Consider the following 20041-nt stretch of genomic DNA (forward strand, 5'->3'; position numbering starts at 1 on the left):
CATAAGAAATGTCAAACAGAAAAACTTACAGGCTCTTCAAAACTGCTCTCTTCCTTAGATGGTAGCTGTACAGTAGACTGCCAGTGCAGGGAGCTGTCACAAATCTCTAGATCATCAAGCAAATTTTCTAAACCTGCTAGCTTAATGCACTCACCAGTCAAGTCACCTTGGTCACATATCTGGGAAACAGTGAAGAGTAAAAGTAAAAACAAATAACAATACCATTTTCTGAAACAATACTGGAAAAGACCATGTCTCTCCCCAACAATCATTTTATTGTCTCACCTCTCTTTGTAGTTCAACAACTCTTTTCCTGCATACAACATCATTTTCATCTAGGCTACAGCATTCAGTATCATCATCCAGAGTATAGATGTCAGATTCAGCCTTCTCCTGCAGGCCCTCTACAAAATAGGAGTCATTTTGCATAACTGTATAGACAGTAAAACTGGACTTGGCTCCCACAGGCCGAGGAATTTCACCTTGGTCTATATCAGCTTTCAGCAATGTCTCTTGGCCAACTGCAATTAGTGATGCATCACTGATCACTGGCAAAGCACCTTGTGACTTTGCATTACATGCCACCAAGTTTGCTGAAAAGCTGCTTCCTACAGCTGCAGATGGACCTTCAATGACGTTACTAGAGTTTCCATTCTTACCCAAAATACAGTTTGAGGAATCTGCAACTTCTTCAAAGGTGTGCTGCTTTAAATCTTGTAAAACCAAAGAATCTGAAGTCCATACTTTCATTGGATAAATAATGTTTGAAGATCCTAACTTCTCTGCAAGGTCAAGAGCAGAAACAGACTTTATCTTCCCAATGGGAAGAAATGGTTCATTGTCTGTATTATACTGAAATAAAGCTGACTGTGTCTTGCCAAGACCAACAGCCTGTCTGAGAGATTTTTCACTTAAAGAAGATGACGACTTAAGCTCTGGACTAAGAGAAAGTGGCTTAATGAATATTTCCTGAGGAGCAGTGGGGAGTGATTTTATATTAGGATGCCAGTACAGGGAGCTATCACCATCATCTTTTTTATACAACAATGGTTTTGAAGCTGCTGATTCAAACACCCCAGGAGTAGACTGATAGCATGGGTGATTAAGTTTATCAAAGAAAAAGTTTTCATCATAATTTAATAAGGAAAGATCTGGATTTTTTGGTTCATTTTCTTGGCTGTCATTTGTTAAAGATTTATTGATGTCAGTTTGGATTTCATTTACTGTACTCTCTTTCTCAGAAGGTTCAATAGAGGCAATAACTGCCTGAAAGGCTACATTTTCAGTAGCATCAACATTTTTCCCACCAAAAGCAGAAGGTGGCTTTGGGTTTCTTTCTTCTTGAAAACACAGCTGTTCTGATGTCTCATCTGAGTTGGATTTAATAGTCTGAAGAGGACCACCCAAAACCTCCATCTTAGAAGTATCATGCCCCGTGGAGAGTATATGTGCTTCTGACACTTCTACAGAATTATCAATAACTACAACATTCTCAATATATTGTATTTCTGAAGATCTGGGATGCATCTCTGAAAATACTAAAGTATTTCTATTCTCCTTTAGTTCAAAACATTGAGATAATTCTTTCCCCAGATCTTCTTCATTTCTTTTATAACCCTCCAAAGAATCCATCTTTTGTTTCATCTCATTCTCAGCAGGAGCCCTTAAATAAACACTCTCAAAATAATGACTATCAGCTGTCAAGGGAACCTCTCTTCCTCCTCTTTCCAACAAACAATGCAAAAAACAATGTGGCATTTTACTATAAAAGCGAGGAGCAACTTCATGTGGAAAAGAAACACAGTCCTTACTGATTAGACAGATTTCTGGATGGTGTGAAGCTCCCTGTTTGCTCCATGGCATATCTGAAAAAGGGGCACTAAAACTGTCACTTTCCTTAGGAATTTTATTTTTATCAATTGTGTCAGATGAATCTGAATAAGAATCACGGTCCTTACTGGTTAAATATTTTTCTAACTGTTGTAAAGCTTCCTGTTTCCCATATTGCACATATGAACAAGAAGCATCAAAACTGTCACTTCCTTTAGGAGTTATGTATCCATCACTTGTATCAGGTGCAGTTGAAAAAGAAATTTGATCTTTATCAGCTAAATTGGTTTCTGGCTCCTGTATAACTTCTTGTGTCTTCCATGACATATATGAATAAAGAGCATCATAACTATCAGAGTCTTTGGGGGTTTTCAGATCCTCAAGTGTATCAGGTGAAACAATCTCTTCTTTAGTCCCTTGTTCAAGAGTTAATAAAGAGCGCTGAGAGTCAATAGCTGTACTACCTATAAGTGGGTGCTGAGATACACTAAAGCAACTGTTAACTAAGTTTGAAGCTACTTCTGAGGCTGCCTGGAATAAAGCTTCACTAACTTCCGACGGTCGAGAAAACCATTCAGCGTCTTCAGACTTACCAGGAATTCCCCTGAAAATATACAGTTAAAAATAAATAAATAACACATTAAAAACATTTATTTTTTAAAATACTAACATGAAAAAATACAAAACTGATATGTCACTGAAATCGAGGCTATTTTAAAGTATACTGAAAAACAAAGTCCTAATTTCAAACTCCTTTAGGGTAGCTAATGATTGAACAAAGCAAATTTTTTTAAAACAGAAGGTAAACTACCATCCTATGACCCTGATATTTTCTCAGGCTTCCCTCAAAACAATATTGCCCCAAAAAGTGATTCTTTAAATGAAAATATCAAACTTTACTATTTTAAATGTGTAGTTTATCACCTACCATAATTTAATATTCATTTAACCTGCATTAATTCTTCTACTACTCATTTATTATGCTCCTGAAAACCAATAAAGTGAGCTACTCCCCAAACAAAACAGTAACCTAATCATTGGTTGACTATTGTGTATAGAACACTTTTCACAAAAGTAATTTTAAAGTAATACATAGCACAGGGCAGAGGTTTTTACTCTGTAAACATTTATACTTTTTAATTTAAGGCTTCTTTTTTATTTCTAAAAGAAGAAAACATTTTCTTGGATAATTCCAAATATGCTTTGGAGAATTCCAGACTTGTCTCTCATTATGACTAAAGGGCATTAATTTGGAATAACCGTTAATTTCGATGTGTCTATTAGAAAAATCGTGTTAGTTCATATTCGCACCTCCTACGAAGGAGAGAGAGCTAGATTCATTCAATACTGGCTGACAAAAATGACAGTGCCAAACAAGTTAGTGACCATGAAATGAATGCTTTTTACAGAATGGGTGTGGGCTGATGAGCAGCAAAAGGGGAGACTCAGAAGGAAGAAAATTAGTGTGCCTTCTAAATTAAAATATGCCTAATATACTAGAATACATTAGAAATTATTTTAAAAGAAACTGAAGTCCCTGGCTCATTTTTACACATATTACTATGCCAAATTAACATGTATCATGCCTTAATTTAGGGCCTTGTTATCTTCAGAGTGTGTACTGAGAATATCTAGCTCCCAACCCAAAGTCTCACCTGAAGTCATTAATATTATTAACAACTTAGAAGAAAAGAAAGAGTAGAAAGGTTACATGCAAACAGAAAAATAAATCATCCTACCTCAGAGGAGCAAAATCTAGTTCACTTTGGTGAAACAAGGAATCAGGCCCAAACTCTTGATCTTTTGTCAAACATGTCAGCAAAGGCAAATCAGGAGAAGCGAAATTGTCTTGTATGACTGCAAAGTTTCAAATATAAAGATGTTGGGAATGCTGAAAATTAATTGTTTAGCTTATATAGTATTTTAAAGAAACTAAATATGCTGCCATCTGGAAGTTTCTACAAGCATTAGTATGATAATATAACAGCAGCAGCAGCAAATACCATTTATTAATAGCCTGACAAGATCCAGGCACTTAACATACAATATTTTATTTAATCCTCATAACAACCTTGAAGTATAGGTATTTTTATACCCATCTTATAGATGAGGAAACATGATCATAAATCTTAAAGAATACTAAGTAATTTGTCCACATTCAAATAGATTAAGTGCCAGAGTGCAATCTGAACCTAAACACTCTACTTTTTAGCAAGTGCTCCTAACCATTATGAGTGTTTCTTCCTATCTTACATCAAAGTGTGGTCCACAGATTCCCAGGCATCCCTAAGACACTCTCAGAAGGTGCCTGGGGTCAAAATTATATTCAAAGTAATATTAACATACCATTTGCCTTATTCACTCTCATTCTCTCATAAGGATATACTGGAATTTTCCAGAAGCTACATTACCTATGATAAAGCAACATCCTGAATGCAGAAGCAGATTATCAGAACCCACCTGTCTTCTATTAAGTCAGACATTACAGTTTTTTCTTTTTTAAGTAAAACAACGCTGGTCTTCTAAACATTTTTGGTTTGGAAAATAGTTATTTATCTAAAAAACTAGATAATTTATGTTAACATGCAATGGAGTTGTTACTTTTTAATGAGTTGATAAATATTTTTTAAATTTCTCAGTTTTAATAATTTCTAATATGGGAAAATATCAATAATCCACATCAACAAAAGTTCTCAGTAATTTTAAAGTGTGTCAAGGAAATCCTGTGAACAAGAAGTTTGAGAACTGCTAATTTAAAGGAAAAAAAGTTCTTCTGAATTCCTGAATGCCACCTTAAATAAGGTTTATTATAATGTCCTTAAATATGTACAACTAGGTATAAACTCCTTATTCCTTATAGTATTTCTACAACTATAAAACAAAAAATTAAATATTAATAGAAACAAAACTATAAAACCAACAGCATTCTATTTCATATTAATTTAAATAGATTGATGATGTTTTGCTAAAACTGAATTGTTCTTTCAATATGAAGGCAATACTGTTGCTACACTATACTTTCTTGATTTCAGAATGCCTATAATAATACTGCATACCTTCCCTATCATAACTGTCACACTCTTGTTTTAATATTTGGTCTGTCTGCTTCCCACCTAGATTATCAACTCCGTGTCTGCATTATTCACAGCTGTACCCTCAGTGCCTAGCAAAGTACCAGCTACATTTAGTAGGCACTCAAAATACAATTATTTATTTACTGAATGGATTAATTAAAAATAAGAAACTGAAAGATAACAATAACCTTTACCACCAAGGACTAATCGGTATGGTTCCTCTTTGGCTACAGACTCAGTCTTAAACCTTCATAACAGAAATCTTTACCCCTCTAAGAATCATGAAGATTTTTTAACAAAGACCCCACATTTCCTCACATTTTGGCAATTACTGATGGCCTGGATCACTCTTTTTTGAGATACCTAACTGTTCTGGCACCAGTCATCATCATGACATTTGCCATTGGTGAGGTACACCCTACAATGACTGGATTCAAGCGTAACAAAAAAGCAATGATGAAATTTCCTCTGGCCATCAGATCCTGGGATCTAATAATTAAAATGTTCTACTTTATCTATAGTAAATGAGAAGCTGGAGTTATAAAACTTTACATTAGAAAATACTTTAGAAGCCATGTAGCACAGTCTCCAACCCAATGCTGAAACTATCCTATTAGAGAACTTTGCTTGACATTTTACTATGACATAATGCTCACTTTTTTTTGTTATATAGCCTTTCCAGTATTAAATGGCTCTATTAGGAAGTTCTTTCTTGTATCAAGTTGAAAACAGCCTCCCTATAAGCTACGTAGTCTCATTTTAACCTCTAGACTAGGAATTAGCAAACATTTTCTATAAAAGGTCAGCTAATAAATATTTTACGCTTTGTTGATCACACATGGTATCTCTATCCTATATACTTCTTTTGCTTTTACAATCCTTTAAAAATGCTAAAACCTTTTCTAGCTCACAAAATCAGGCCTTAGCCTATGGCTAGTAGTTTGCAGACTCCTGCTCTAAACCACTATCCAACTCATCCCATGGTACTATTATTTTCCTTTAACTGTATTGTCTTCCCAAAAGAAGAAGTAGCTTTCATCTATATATCCCTAGCGTCCAACACACAATAGGCACTTAGATATTTGTTAAATAAATGAATAAGTGAAAAATACGTTGCTTCCTCTTTAGCATGACAGCCCTTCAAATACCTGATCATAGCAAAGTCTTCCCTTTCATCTACTATCATAGTAATCTCCTCCCACAAGGGAACTCTAATGTTAACATCTTTCTTAAAATATAAAACTAATATTGACTTTGATGATCTACATCACTGAATATACTGGCAGTAGTATTTTTTCTTGGATAGTATTTGCTTGTATTTGAAAGGAACTTGTTGAATTAATTCCTAATTCTTGCTCCTCTACAAAACTCTGATAAGACAACTCCATGGTTGAATCCCACTCCCTTGACAAAAGTTAATTGTAAAATATGTGGTTGTGGCATTTTCTTCAATTTTTGAAAATAAAAATCTGAAGAAAACGGAAGGAAAAACCAAAGAATATTTGTCTGAATTATGATTTAGGCATGAAAAAACTGAAATTACCATATTGGCTAAGCATTCTTATAGATGTGCAACAATCCAAAGTAGTGATAATACAATTCTACCTTCTACCTTGATGATTTGAAAAGTACTTAAAGTTCATCTTTTGTAAAGAGCTAATAAATCAGTTCCACATTAAACAGAGGAAAGCAGGAAGCTCTACCTCAGACAAGTCATTTAACCTGTTTATCTCAATGTCTGGGTCTGAAAACTTAGGATAATAATATATGTCTTAACTAATTTTAAGAATCTAACGAGCTTAAGCATGAACATTTGTTTTTTGTTTGTTTTTTATACATCATGGAGCCTCCACTGCTGAGAGAAGTAGTCAAAGGATAATATATAGTTTACCTGAAGAAAAGCTCCACAAATTCAGGACTAAGGAGGCATACCCACTAGAGGAAGTTACCACCTTTTTGCCTTCTGAGAGCAACAGGGGGAGATAAAATGAGGAGCAATTGCACATTTAAATATAACTAGACCAGCTGGCCAGTGTGGAAAACGAGAAATAAGCTACTACCTTTGAGTACAGTTCTACAGAGCTCCTCAGCTCAAGAAAGGATTTAGATGCAAGATTTGCAGTCCCCCATAAGTATTTTACAAATGTGAGGTATTACTACTCGTTAAAAATAAGAGGCATTACCTAGCAATGGAGAACATAAGAGATCTCTGTTCGACTCCTTCACTTGATTTTCTGATTGGGTCAATATACCTTCCTCCAGAGAGGGGAAGTCTGTCACTTCAGTCCCTTTCTCTCTCACATTAAACCTGGTGTGGGTTGTATCCAAGGTGTGGGAAGAGTCCATTTCTTGAGGAAGATAATGCCAAGATTCTGTTCTCTAAAACAATAATTTTGAAGGAAAATATGCTAAATCATTAACTGAGTTACCATACATATTAACATTTAGATTAAAACGTCCATTCATGTAGCATACAGCTTCCTATTTCACAACATTCTCATCAAAATTTGTAAAAAGTAAAGCTGTTCTGTGTTTTTCACAATATTAATAACATTTTTGATCTTTTCCCATTATTACCCATCTTTCAACACGTTGAATCACTGGCATTTCTGCTATTCTTTAATAGTTACTTATCATTAAAACAATAAATTTGGTTCTTCATGATGAAATCTTACAATTTGATAATAATAAAACTGAAAAAAAGATTCCAAACCTAAAGCTACAATATTCTCTACATGTGACCACTTTACTGAATTCTTACTTGCTATACTAGTTTCTGGCGGACTTCTCAGTGCAAAACATCATATGGTTCATGCGTAGTGAGTGGTTCATTTGTCTCTTTCAAATATTTACTCTTATATTAGTGGCATGATTCAGAAAAATGTTTCTCAAAGTATCTATAGGAAGGATCAGTTTTTCCTACTTCCAATTCATTACAGACTGACATTTTATTAAAATACTAATAAAAATTAACAGGTAACAAGTAAAAAATAATAATAAACTAATTTTAAAAACTAGTAAAAATAACTAGGAAAATGAAATTGAAAAGATATATAAGCCCAAAATACAAAACACAAGCCTAAGTATCTGATTTCTAGTTCTAAAAAACATCAAATTGCTATAAAAGTTTCTAAACACTTCTTCTTAATTCTTGTACTTATCTCTTGACAGTAACAAGCAATTCATGGCCTGGCACCAATCCACAGACCACACTAGGTAGTAATGTTGAAATAAAGTTGAATTAAATACTAACGGTAAGCAGTTTTTAAACACATTTTCTTTTTAAATTTGGTATTAGTTAATAATTAAGAATATTCATCCTGGGCTTCCCTGGTGGCACAGTGGTTGAGAGTCTGCCTGCCGATACAGGGAACACGAGTTTGTGTCCCGGTCTGGGAGGATGCCACATGCCGCGGAGCGGCTGGGCCCGTGAGCCATGGCCGCTGAGCCTGCGCGAACGGAGCGTGTGCAACGGGAGAGGCCACAACAGTGAAAGGGGCCCGCGTACCATAAAAAAAAAAAAAGAATATTCGTCCTATCATGCTATTATTCTTTTATTTTCATTTTTAATTAATTTGATTAGGAATGAGCACCAAATTTGATCAAACTACATTATAGCATCTTTTTTTCCCCAATTACATCTGTTAAAATACAGCAATAAATTTCTTCATATTGCAACAACTTCACATATCTTACTTGGTAGTAGTAGATTAGACCTTAATCATATTTGCTAACACAGTCTTTTACATTTTCACTCATAAGATTAATCAGTATTTTAGAATGCTTCTTTTGTTTTCTAACCTTGTTCTATATTTTTTTAATACAAGGAAATTTGATTTTCCTTAAAAATATAAAAGATTTCATCAGTGAATCCATTCGATCCAGAAACCTTTTTGATAGCTGGTACTATTATAACATTCTTGATTTCTTCCTAGTTCTAATCCAACTCTATAAGCTTTGATAGGTTTGTATTAAGTCTATTTCATTAAGGTGTTATTTTTCTTGACTGGATTTGCTAGGAATGTATATATTTTCTCTTGAATTTAACAATTCTATTTTCTAACTTAATTATTTGTTTTTCTCTTTGCCATGTTTCCTCTACTTGCAGTTTTTCATTATTTAAATAAAATTTTTTGTTAAATAATGAATTCATTTGATTTACATTTATTTGTTTAAATAAAAAGATGAGACATTATATTGATGGCAATCAACATGCTTAGATATATGATGTACTGATTTTCATTATTTTGTAGTCTATTACTCTCCTTCCTTAACCAACTCAAATTTTTTTAAGAGAATATATTTTTTTTTCATTCCCAAATGACCCACCCATAAAAATATGTTGTACTACAATTTAGAAAGATTTCACAATTTCAACAAGACTATTTTCTTTAAAGGATTATTTACAGTATTTAAAATTCACCAACCAAATGCTCTTACAGTAAGTTAAAAAAAAAAAAGATACACAACTATCCACTACTAATATCAGTTATATAAATAGATATAGAGAAAAATATTGGAGTGAATATTCTAAAATATTAACACTACTCATCTATGGCTTATGGGATTATAGACCTTTCACATTCCAAAATATACCAATCCCATCTATGTCAGATAAATCAGTCAAATCCTTAACATCGAACATTGCTACTGGAAACATGCTTTTTACATTTTTAATACTTGAAAATAAAAGGAATACGAGAATGATTATTTTAATTTTTTTCTTTTGAGAGCACTCTATTCAATAGGGGATAGTGGGCCAAATGAACAGGTTTTAAAGCAAGGGAATTCCAGTCATCTTGTGACTCTCATTATAGCAAAATCTCGGGTCCCCAACTCATCTCTTAGCCCCTTTGACCAGGGTTTGAGCCTCATCCCATAGTTTATTCCTCACTACTGATGAGAGACGTATCCATGTGTTCTCCTGTCCATCCTTTGACCTCCACAGATCACTTACTTAACTCTAGCTCCTCAACTGCAATAATTTTGCAACCTTCTGAAGACAACTAACCTGTCACATTTACACTTTTCATAATTCCTTTCTTACCTGTATTTCCCTCTTTACCACTCTGAGAGTTCATAATCATCCTTATAATCACTACCTTGCAAACATCTCTTCTTTCTTACCCTTTTCCCTGACTATCCTATTTGCCTGGCAAAAGCTCAGCTCTGGTTGAACCTTCTGTTTGTCTTAATCCAAGCAGTAGCACACTGCTGAAGAAAGCACACACCTACATTGGTTTTCCTTTAGACTGATGACATTAAACCTCAAGGGCACTCAGCCCTGCCTGGAAATTCTACTCTATTTTCTGGGTAAGTTGATTGGCTAAAATGATTAATTTATACTTTCTCTCCTCAGAACTACTGAACCCTCCTTCCTCATTTTTCAACTGATGACCTCATTTCCTACTTTAGTAAGTGAAGAACAGGAGGTGGACCTTCCTTATCTTCCTAGCACAAGATCTACAACCCCATTACCTAACCCAGCTTTTCATCTTGTGATTTAAAAAAAGTCGTACTACCTATCAAAGACCTTCCCATCTCATTCCATTTTTTTTCAATGATTTATTTCCTATATGTGATTCTCCCATTTTCCTTCATGCATTTTCCCTTTCTACTGAATCATTCCTCTCTCCATGTAAACATGCTCTTATAATTTCCCCTCATAAAATAAAATTTTTAAAAATCTGTTGACCATTCTTTTCTTTCTGCTTATTTTGCTGCTATGATTCTGAGTGTTATACCTTTTTAATCAATATAAAAAGGGCCTCAAATCTCTAAATTTTTTTTGACAGATGTGAAGAGGGATGACAAATAAACAACAGAATAAATACAAACAAATTTTGAGGGAGAAGTAAAGGTTGGAGATACAAACTTGGGATTTTTAAGTACACAGGCATATTTAAAGCCCTAGATCTAGACGAGAACCAAAACATTCCAACATTTCAAACAGAAGTTAAAAACTCAAATGTGTTTTTACAGGGAGGTAAAAGAAATGAGGTACAGGGAGGTAAAAAAAAATGAGTAAACCTGCCCGATATTAGAGAGTAATGGGACCTGTGGCCAACTATGCACTGCATGCACACTTTAAAATATTCTGTTTAAAAAATTTTAAAACACTGTGTCCCCCCAATTTTTTTTTTCTGCAAACCACATTTGAGCCCTATGCAGGTCCACAGCTTGCAACCTCTGATTTTAAGGTTTAACAGGGGATGATAAAGCAGCAAAGGAAACTGAGAAAGAATAGCCAGAGGAGTAGAAAGAAAACCAGGAGAAGCCGAGAAAGGAAATAATTTTAAGAAGTTAAGCATTGGTTAAGAATATGAAATGCTATTTATTGCATCTAAGATGAGGACAGAAAAGTGCTTACTGTATTCAGCTACACAAATTTGTTGGTGACACTTGCTTTCACAGAAGTGAGGACAGAACACAAGAAGATCAAGTAGAAGAATAAGTAGATCCCAGCCAGTAGATAAGGCATATATATCAAAAAGGAAAAAGGGAAAAAAAGTACAATGGATATGATTGTCTATACATTAAAAAGTCCTAAAGAATCTACAAAAGAACTATACTAGAACTAGTAAATGAGATTAGCAAGGTCATAGGATACAAGGTCAATATAGAAAGTCAATTATATTCCTATATAATTGTGATGAACAGTAGGAATTGAAATTTTTTTAACATTTCAGTAAGTCTAATACAAACATGTATTAAGTTTGGTACACTGAAGGCAACAAAACACTGATGAAGAAATTAGCAATCTAAATAAAACTGTAAGAACTGTTGTGTCTATGGATTAGAGAACTCAATATTGTTAAGATGTCAATTCCCTTCAAATTGATTTACAGACTCAAGGCAATTTTAATCAAAATTCCAGCAGAGTTTTTAAATAGAAATTGACAAACTGATTCTAAAATTTATATGGAAATTCAAAGAATCTAGCATAAACAAAACCATTTTTAAAAAGAAAAACAAAGTGGGAGAACTCACACTATCTGATTTCAAGACAGTACAGTAATTAAGAGCACAGTATTAGCATGATGATAGAGATATAAATCAATGGAATAGAGAGTCCAGAAATAGACCCACACAAAGATGCCAAGGGAAAAGGGAGTATTTTCAGCAAATGGTGTTGGAATAACAATTAGATATGCGTATGTAAGAAAATGAAGCTGGACCCCTACTTCATACCATAATCAAAAACCAACTCAAAACAGATTTAGATATAAATGTGAAACTTAAAACTATAAAACTTCAAAAACTCGTTCTCAACTGGGCAAGATTTTGACACCCTCCTCTCCCCTCAACCATGATACATTTGGCAATGTTTGGAGACATTTTGACGTTTACCAACATGGGGCAGTATTACTGATATCTAGTGGGAAGAGACCAAGGATGCTGCTAAACATCTTACAATACACAGGACAGTCCTGTAAAATAAAGAATTATCTAGCCCAAATATCAAAAGCACCAAGGCTGAGAAACCCTGTTCTAGAAAAAAATATAGGATAAAATTTTTGTGATCTAGGATTAGGTCAAAATTTACCACGTTAGACATAAGTAAAAACCATAAAAAAAAAAAAATCAATAAACCAACTTCAACTTCATCAAAATTAAAACTTCTACTCCTCAAAAAACAAATAGGACAATTCAAAGGAAAACCACAGACTGGGAGAAAATATTTGCAAAACATATAAAGGACTTACATCTAGAATATATAAAGAACTCTCAAAACTCAACAAATGGAACAAATCACCCATAAAAAATGGGGAAGAGATTTAAACCAACCCCTTCATTAAGAAGAAACATGGATGGCAAATAAGCACACAAAAAGATGCACATTATCATTAGGAAAATGCATATTAAAACCACAATGAGGGCTTCCCTGGTGGCACAGTGGTTGAGGGTCTGCCTGCCGATGCAGGGGACACGGGTTCGAGCCCTGGTCTGGGAGGATCCCGTATGCCGCGGAGCGGCTAGCCCCGTGAGCCACAATTACTGAGCCTGTGCGTCTGGAGCCTGTGCTCTGCAACGGGAGAGGCCACAATAGTGAGAGGCCCGCACACCGTGGTGAGGAGTGGCCCCCACTTGCCACAACTAGAGAAAGCCCTCGCACAGAAATGAAGAGCCATACACAGCCATAAATAAATAAATAAAATTTTTAAAAAACACACAATGAGACACCACAACATACCTAGAACGACTAAAAATTTTAAAACAAAAACAAAAAAACCTGACAATACCAAGAGCTGGCAAGGATGCAAAGCAACTAGAACTCCTATACATCGTGGGGAATGCAAAATGGTACAGGCACTTCGGAAAACAGTTTGGCACTTTCTTATAATGTTAAACGTACAGTTACCATATCAGCCAGCAATCCCATTCCTAGGTATTTACCCAAGAGAAATGAAACCAGCTGTCTACCTAAAAACCTGTACATAAGTGGAATACTACTCAGAAATAAATTTTAAAGAGCTACTGATTTATGCAACAACATGGATGAACCTCAAAAGCATGTGCCAAGTGAAAGAAGCCAGATTCAAAAATCTACACATGGGACTTCCCTGGTGGCGCAGCGGTTAAGAATCCGCCTGCCACTGTAGTGGGCACGGGTTTGAGCCCTGGTCCGGGAAGATCCCACATGTCACAGAGCAACAAAGCCCATGCACCACAACTACCAAGCCTGCGCTCTAGAGCCCGTGAGCCACAACTACTGAGCCCGTGTGCCACAACTACTGAAGCCCACACACCTAGAGCCCGTGCTCCGCAACAAGAGAAGCCACCGCAAAGAGAAGCCCACGCACCGCATAGAAGAGTAGCCCCCACTTGCCACAACTAGGGAAAGCCCGCGTGCAGCAACAAAGACCCAATGCAGCCAAAAATAAATAAATAAATTATTTTTAAAAAAATCTACACACTACAATTCTGAAAGGCAAAACTATAGACAGAAATGAGATTAGCAGTTGCCAGGGACTAAGCATGGGGGAGATGACTGACTACAAAGGTGCACAAGGAAACTTTTTGGGGGTGATGGCAATCAAATGTGTAGTAGTTATATAACTGTATGTATTTGTCAAAGTTCATTAAACTGTACACCTAAAAGAGTTAATTTTGCTGTATTTAAATTATACCTCAATAAACCTGACTTTTTAAAACATGAGGATAAGGTATCAGAAAATAGAGACCAAAAACTCTTGAAAATTTCACTTAACAGGGAGCAGAAATATTAAATGGGGCCGTAGCTGGAGGGAAGAAAGGATGAGACATTTGTACTCAAGCTGCTGGAGCTGATAAGGTCTAGACTGTGACCACGGGGTAAGCAGGGATAGGAGAAGGTTGGGAGGAGTGAAGGAAAAAAATCTCTGCACATTAGATCAAAGATCCAAGAGTTTCAGACCCTGGATGGGTAATGTAAGCTGAAGTGAAAGAAACTAAAAGACGACAGTGTAGCAAGGGCTATAGTTTTCAATGAATAAAAAAAAGTTAATTTGGATGACAGCGACAAGGATGAATGAGCAGAATAACCAGAAGGAGAAAAGAGGGGAGAGAATTAGGAAGTGGTATAATCCTCCAGTTCTTCTGAGGAACACAGGCATAAAGGCAGAAGTGAAGAGCTACAGGATCTATCCATGGTTTATATTTTATAAAACAAGGACCAAAAAAAGGCAAGATATCCATTTTTGGACTGTGCTCTACCATAAACATGCCCTCAGAGAATATTAAACTATTTAGGAATATACCTCTGTATTCGTTTCCTAAAGCTGCCATAATGAACTTACACAAAGTGGAGAGCTTAAAACCACAGAAATTTATTCTCTCACAGTTCTGGAGGCTACAAGTCTGAAATCAAGGTGTTGGCAGGGCCATGCTCCATCCAAAGCCTCTAGGGGAGGATCCTTCTTACCTCTTCCTCTTTCTCGAAGCCCCAGGCATTTCTTGGCTTATGGCAGCATAACTCCACCTCTGCCTCTGTCTTCACATAGCAAACCTCTTCCTGTGTGTCTCTCTCTTACAAGGATACCAGTCATATTGGATTAAGGGCCCACCCTAAATCCAGTATGATCTCTTCTTAATTCTATCTGCCATCACTATATTTCCAAATAAGGTCACATTCTGAGGTACTGCAGATTAGGACTTCAAAACATCATTTTGGGGCACACAATTCAACCCATAACAATCCCCCTTCCATTTAATGATCACAGAGTACCATGCTTTTTCTGGTCAGGATTTCTCTTAACCCTTTTCACTTGGCGACAGTAAATCTCCTTCCTCCATACTTTGCATTTAATGCAATTTAGGGGAAATTGAAGGTACTAGAAGAAATCTGATACCCAAGTTATTAGATAATCAACCTTAAATATTTAATCATTATGAGTAAGGATGCATTTTTTTCTCCAACAAACATATATGAGGCTTTTTCCTATCTGCTCACAATTTTTTCCATTTCTGCTAAGTTTATTACTATGTTCTAGATCAGTGGTTCTCAAAGTATGGTCCAAAGATCCCTGGGGGTCACTGACACCCTTTCAGGGAAGTTAAGTGGGCCTCCCTTTTCTAACTACATATCTATGTAAGGTCAGATTTTCTTCACATAATTCAACCAAAACAATATATCCCAATGGACTAAATGCAGAAGCAGATCTGGGAATTCAGTTATGATGGTTAACTTTATGTGTCAACTTGGCTGTGCCACAGGGTGCCCAGATATTTGGTTAAACATCTGGGTGTGTCTGTGAGGGTGTGTCTGGATGAGATTAACATCTGATCCACAGACTTAGTAAAGGAAACTGCCCTTCTTAAGGTGGGCAGGCCTCATCCAACCCATTAAAGGCCTGAATAGAACAAAAGGCTGAGCAAAAGATAATTCACTCTCTCTGCCTGATGGTCTTCAAGCTGGGACATCAGTCTTCTGCTTCGGACTTGGACCTGGAATGGAACTTACACCATCAGCTCACCTGGTCCTCAGACCTCTAGACTTGGGCTAGAACATACACCATCAGTCAGCTCCTGGTTCTCGGGCCTTCAGATTCAGACTGAAACTATACTATCAGCTCTCCTGGATCCCCAGGACAGATCTTGGGAATTCTCAGTCTCCAAAATCACATGAATCAATTCCTTATTTTACATATATATATATACATATATGTATATACCTATTTACATACGTATATGTTTCCTATTGGTTCTATTTTTCTGGAGAACCCTGCCTAATACACCAACTGTCTTCTAGTAAGCCTGACATTAAAGAGATATGCAAAACTGTAAAACAATGCCACCCTTTCAACTAAATTTTTTTTGTTTTGGAAAATAGCCATTTTTCATTTAAAAATATATTTGTATGTTAATATGTAATGGGTTTGTTATTTCTAAATAAATATTTTTTAAATGTTTTAATTTTTTTGTAAGCTAAATATTGATACAGATAACCCTTATAAACAAAAGCTCTTTAAAATACTTTTGAAGAATGTGAAGGAGTCCTGAGACCAAAAAAAAAGTAAACTGCTGTTCTACATAATTAAGGCTGCCAAAGATCTATTAGAAAAATGGAATATTAAAGTAATTCACCTCTTTCCATTCTTCATAGCGAAATCAGAATTTCTCATGCTGCTTACCAAAAGATAGTTTGCCAGTTATACAAGACATACCTGATCATCCCCAGAACACCACTGAGCTGTTTTTTCCAAAGAGACCACATTAGTATCAGAAATCTGTGTTCCACTATTGTTTTGATATAATGGCTGTTGCCATACATGACAGGTCAATGGAACAACCTGAAGATCAAAAGATTTAAATAGAATAATAACACAATCCTTATGACTAAACAATAATAAAGTCTAACATTTAGATTATGTTTCTCTGTTTATAAAGCACTTTCACAAATATAGTAACATTTGGGCTTCACAACCACTGTCCAAATTATCTTCACTTAAAAATAAGGAAACAGGGATTTAAGGTTACCCAGTAAGGACTCAACATATTCCAACAAACCACAGCAGTTCTTTAACCTCTATATTTGTAGCAGTAAAAGAAGCAAGCAGAAACAACCAAGTTATCTATTTTACAATCTTACTATTTGAGACACCTAAGAAATTAACTCTAATAATAGGAACTAAAATCATCTTATAGCATGGAAAGTGGGGACAAAGTTAGGCTCATTTTGTGAAATCAGGAGTTGAAGCAGGGCTCTCCCATCTGTGAAAGAAGGCAATAAAAGCTGTGACTACTGCCCAAGGCTGAAGCAATGCACATGGAAAAGATCAGAGGTTATCAAACAAAAGTGACCTCAGTCAACTCACCTTCTGGTTCAGGGACTGGTTATTGAGATTTTCCCCAATATTCCTGGAGAGTAAGAACCCAAAGCTTCCAATATAAACTTTCCTTATAAAGAAGGAACCACAAGGGGCAAGGCAGAGACAACCAAAAAAAACAACTCCTGCTAAAAATGAGATTACAAACTATACTTTCAAAAGACTTTAAAATGAGAATATCTCAGACCCTTAAAGAGACTTTTTAAAAAGACACAATGTCCATAAAAAAAGAAGAGGTTATTAAAAGTAAAACAGGCAGTTATGAGTCAAGAAAAGATAAATGCTAACACAACCAAAAATGTGAAAGAGCCTCTGAAGGAAACCCAAGGTCATAAGATTTTTTTCCCCCAGAACTAAAAGTTACTACCCTAACAAAACATTTTTACAGAGCACTTACAACAATGTGCTTTTGACCATAGAAAGGCAAGCTTAACTTAAAATCTATTCAACTAAAGAGATTTCTATGGTATCAACTCTTCCAAGAGGTTTTTCTCAAAAGGTAGAACACCATGGGGCACACCCACCTTGCTTCAATGGCATTTTTTAAGGGATAAAGAATAAAAAGCAAAGAAAGGCATTTTGCAAATTCATTTTGGCAATTTGAAATCCCTAAATAAATAACAATACAGCGAATGTTTTGGCACAGTTAGTCTTCTTTGAGCCCTGGAGGAAAGAATGCCAAAAGGAATGTTCAAAATGGCTATTCACTGCAACTAAATAATACTGGGTGTAGAGCACAGGGTGTTGCCTTTGAAAATTGCTGATTCACATTAGCTTACAAAAAGAGAGTTTGATTCATTAGGATATTTGTAGAACACTAATGATACAATATTAAGAAACCAGCACTTTGACAACTAACCCAACGTGTGAGAAAAAAGAACACTCTCTCTCACTTTTATCAGCTAAAAAAAAAACCCCAAAAGTTAAAATTAAATATTAAAAGTTCTTATTAAAAAATACATTTCCCCGAACTTACTTTTATTACCTAGTTGATGGTTTATAGACTTCATTAAGGAAATTAATTTCTAATAATTCCCATATGTTTGATCAGTTTTCCCAGTTGCCTCTGGATAGTGGTATAACCCAAATACTTGAAAGAGAATTCTTAAGATTAATGCTTCAAAACTAAGCAGGTGTCATCAGCAACTCTCTGATCTGAGATTAAATGTCTTTTGGCATAAATAAACAGTTTCAGAGTCTTTCCCTGAGTCATTTTTTAATATTAAAAGTTAGCAGTCTGGGTCTTCCCTGGTGGCCCAGTGGCTAAGACTCTGCGCTCCCAATGCAAGGGGCCTGGGTTCAATCCCTGGTCGGGGATAGATCCTGCATGCATGCCACAACTAAAGATCACACGTGCCACAGTGAAAATCCTGTGTGCCACAACTAAGACCCAGTGCAGCCAAAATAAATAAATAAATATTTAAAAAAAGAAATAGTGGTCTTTAGTAGTCTTCCAACTACATGTTGTCTATCAAAGAAACATTTTAGATATAAGGATACATACTGATTCCAAGTAAAAGGATGAAAAAAGAGATTTCATGCAAATAGTAACCAAAAGAGCACAGGATTGGCTATATTAATTTCAGACAAAATAGACTTTAAGTCAAAAACTGTTACAAGAGACAAAGAAATACATCATATAATGATAAAAGGGTCAATTCAGGGCTTCCCTGGTTGTGCAGTGGTTAAGAATCTGTCTGCCAATGCAGGGGACACAGGTTCGAGCCCTGGTCCGGGAAGATCCCCCATGCCGCGGAGCAACTAAGCCCATGAGCCACAACTATTGAGCCTGCGCCCTAGAGCCTACGAGCCACAACTACTGAAGCCCGCATACCAAAACTACTGAAGCCCACACGCTTAGAGCCCATACTCTGCAACAATAGAAGCAACTGCAATGAGAAGCCCGCAACTAGAGAAAACCCACACAAAGCAACGAGGACCCAATGCAGCCATAAATAAATAAATTTTATTTTTTAAAAAAGGGGTCAATTCACCAAGAAGATTTATAAGTATTTATGCACCAAACCTCAGAGCTCCTAAATTAATGAGGCAGATGTTGAAAGAATTGAAGAGAGAAATACACAGCAACATAAGAGGCTTCAACACCCACTTTCAATAATGAACAGAACAACCACACAGAAGAATAAGGAAATACAGAAATTGAACAGCACTACCGACCAATCAGATATAACATATATACAGAACACTCCACCCAACAACAGCAGAACACATTTTCTCAAGTACACATGCAACATTCTACAGGATAGAACACATGTCTAGCCACAAAGCAAGTCTTAATAAATTCAAGAAGACTGAAATCATAATACACAGTATCTTTTCCAATCACAATGAAATGAAACTAGAAACAAATAGCACAAGAAAAACTGGAAATTTTACAATATGTGGAAATTAAACACATATCTTACAAAACGAATGGGTCAAACAAGAAGTCACAAAGGAAATTAGAAAATACCTGGACACAAATGAAAACGCAAAATGCCAAAAACTTATGGACGCAGCAAAAGAAGTACTAAGAAGGAAGTATATAGCCGTAAATGCATATATTAAAAAAAGGCAAGATCTCAAGTAAGCAATCTAACTTGTACCTCAAGGAACTAAAAGAAGAACTAAACCTAAAGCAGGCAGAAGGAAGGAAATAATAAAGATTAGAGCACAGATAAATGAAATAGTCAACAGGGAAAAAAAAATCATGAAACTAAAAGTGTTTTTTTCAGAAGATCAACAATATTGACAACCTCTTAGCCAGACTGACTAAGGAAAAAAAGACGACTCAAATAATAAAATCAGAAATGAAAGAGGGAATATTAC

At 35.6% G+C, this 20041-nt stretch overlaps 1 protein-coding gene across 1 annotated transcript in view; it reads right to left on the reverse strand.

The window, feature by feature from the left end:
• The window catches only part of ALMS1 (ALMS1 centrosome and basal body associated protein), a 236820-nt gene that overhangs the window by 193787 nt on the left and 22992 nt on the right, over window positions 1–20041 (reverse strand). The window contains exons 3-7 of the mRNA XM_007453424.1: window positions 16550–16675; window positions 7088–7283; window positions 3570–3687; window positions 1959–2434; window positions 286–404 (exon numbers count right to left, since the gene is read on the reverse strand). Of these exons, the coding sequence (XP_007453486.1) occupies window positions 286–404; window positions 1959–2434; window positions 3570–3687; window positions 7088–7283; window positions 16550–16675 (1035 nt within the window). The remainder of the gene's footprint in view (window positions 1–285; window positions 405–1958; window positions 2435–3569; window positions 3688–7087; window positions 7284–16549; window positions 16676–20041) is intronic.

The sequence above is a fragment of the Lipotes vexillifer genome, unplaced genomic scaffold (genome assembly GCF_000442215.2).
Source record: "Lipotes vexillifer unplaced genomic scaffold, Lipotes_vexillifer_v1.1 scaffold253, whole genome shotgun sequence".
NCBI lineage: Eukaryota > Metazoa > Chordata > Mammalia > Artiodactyla > Lipotidae > Lipotes > Lipotes vexillifer.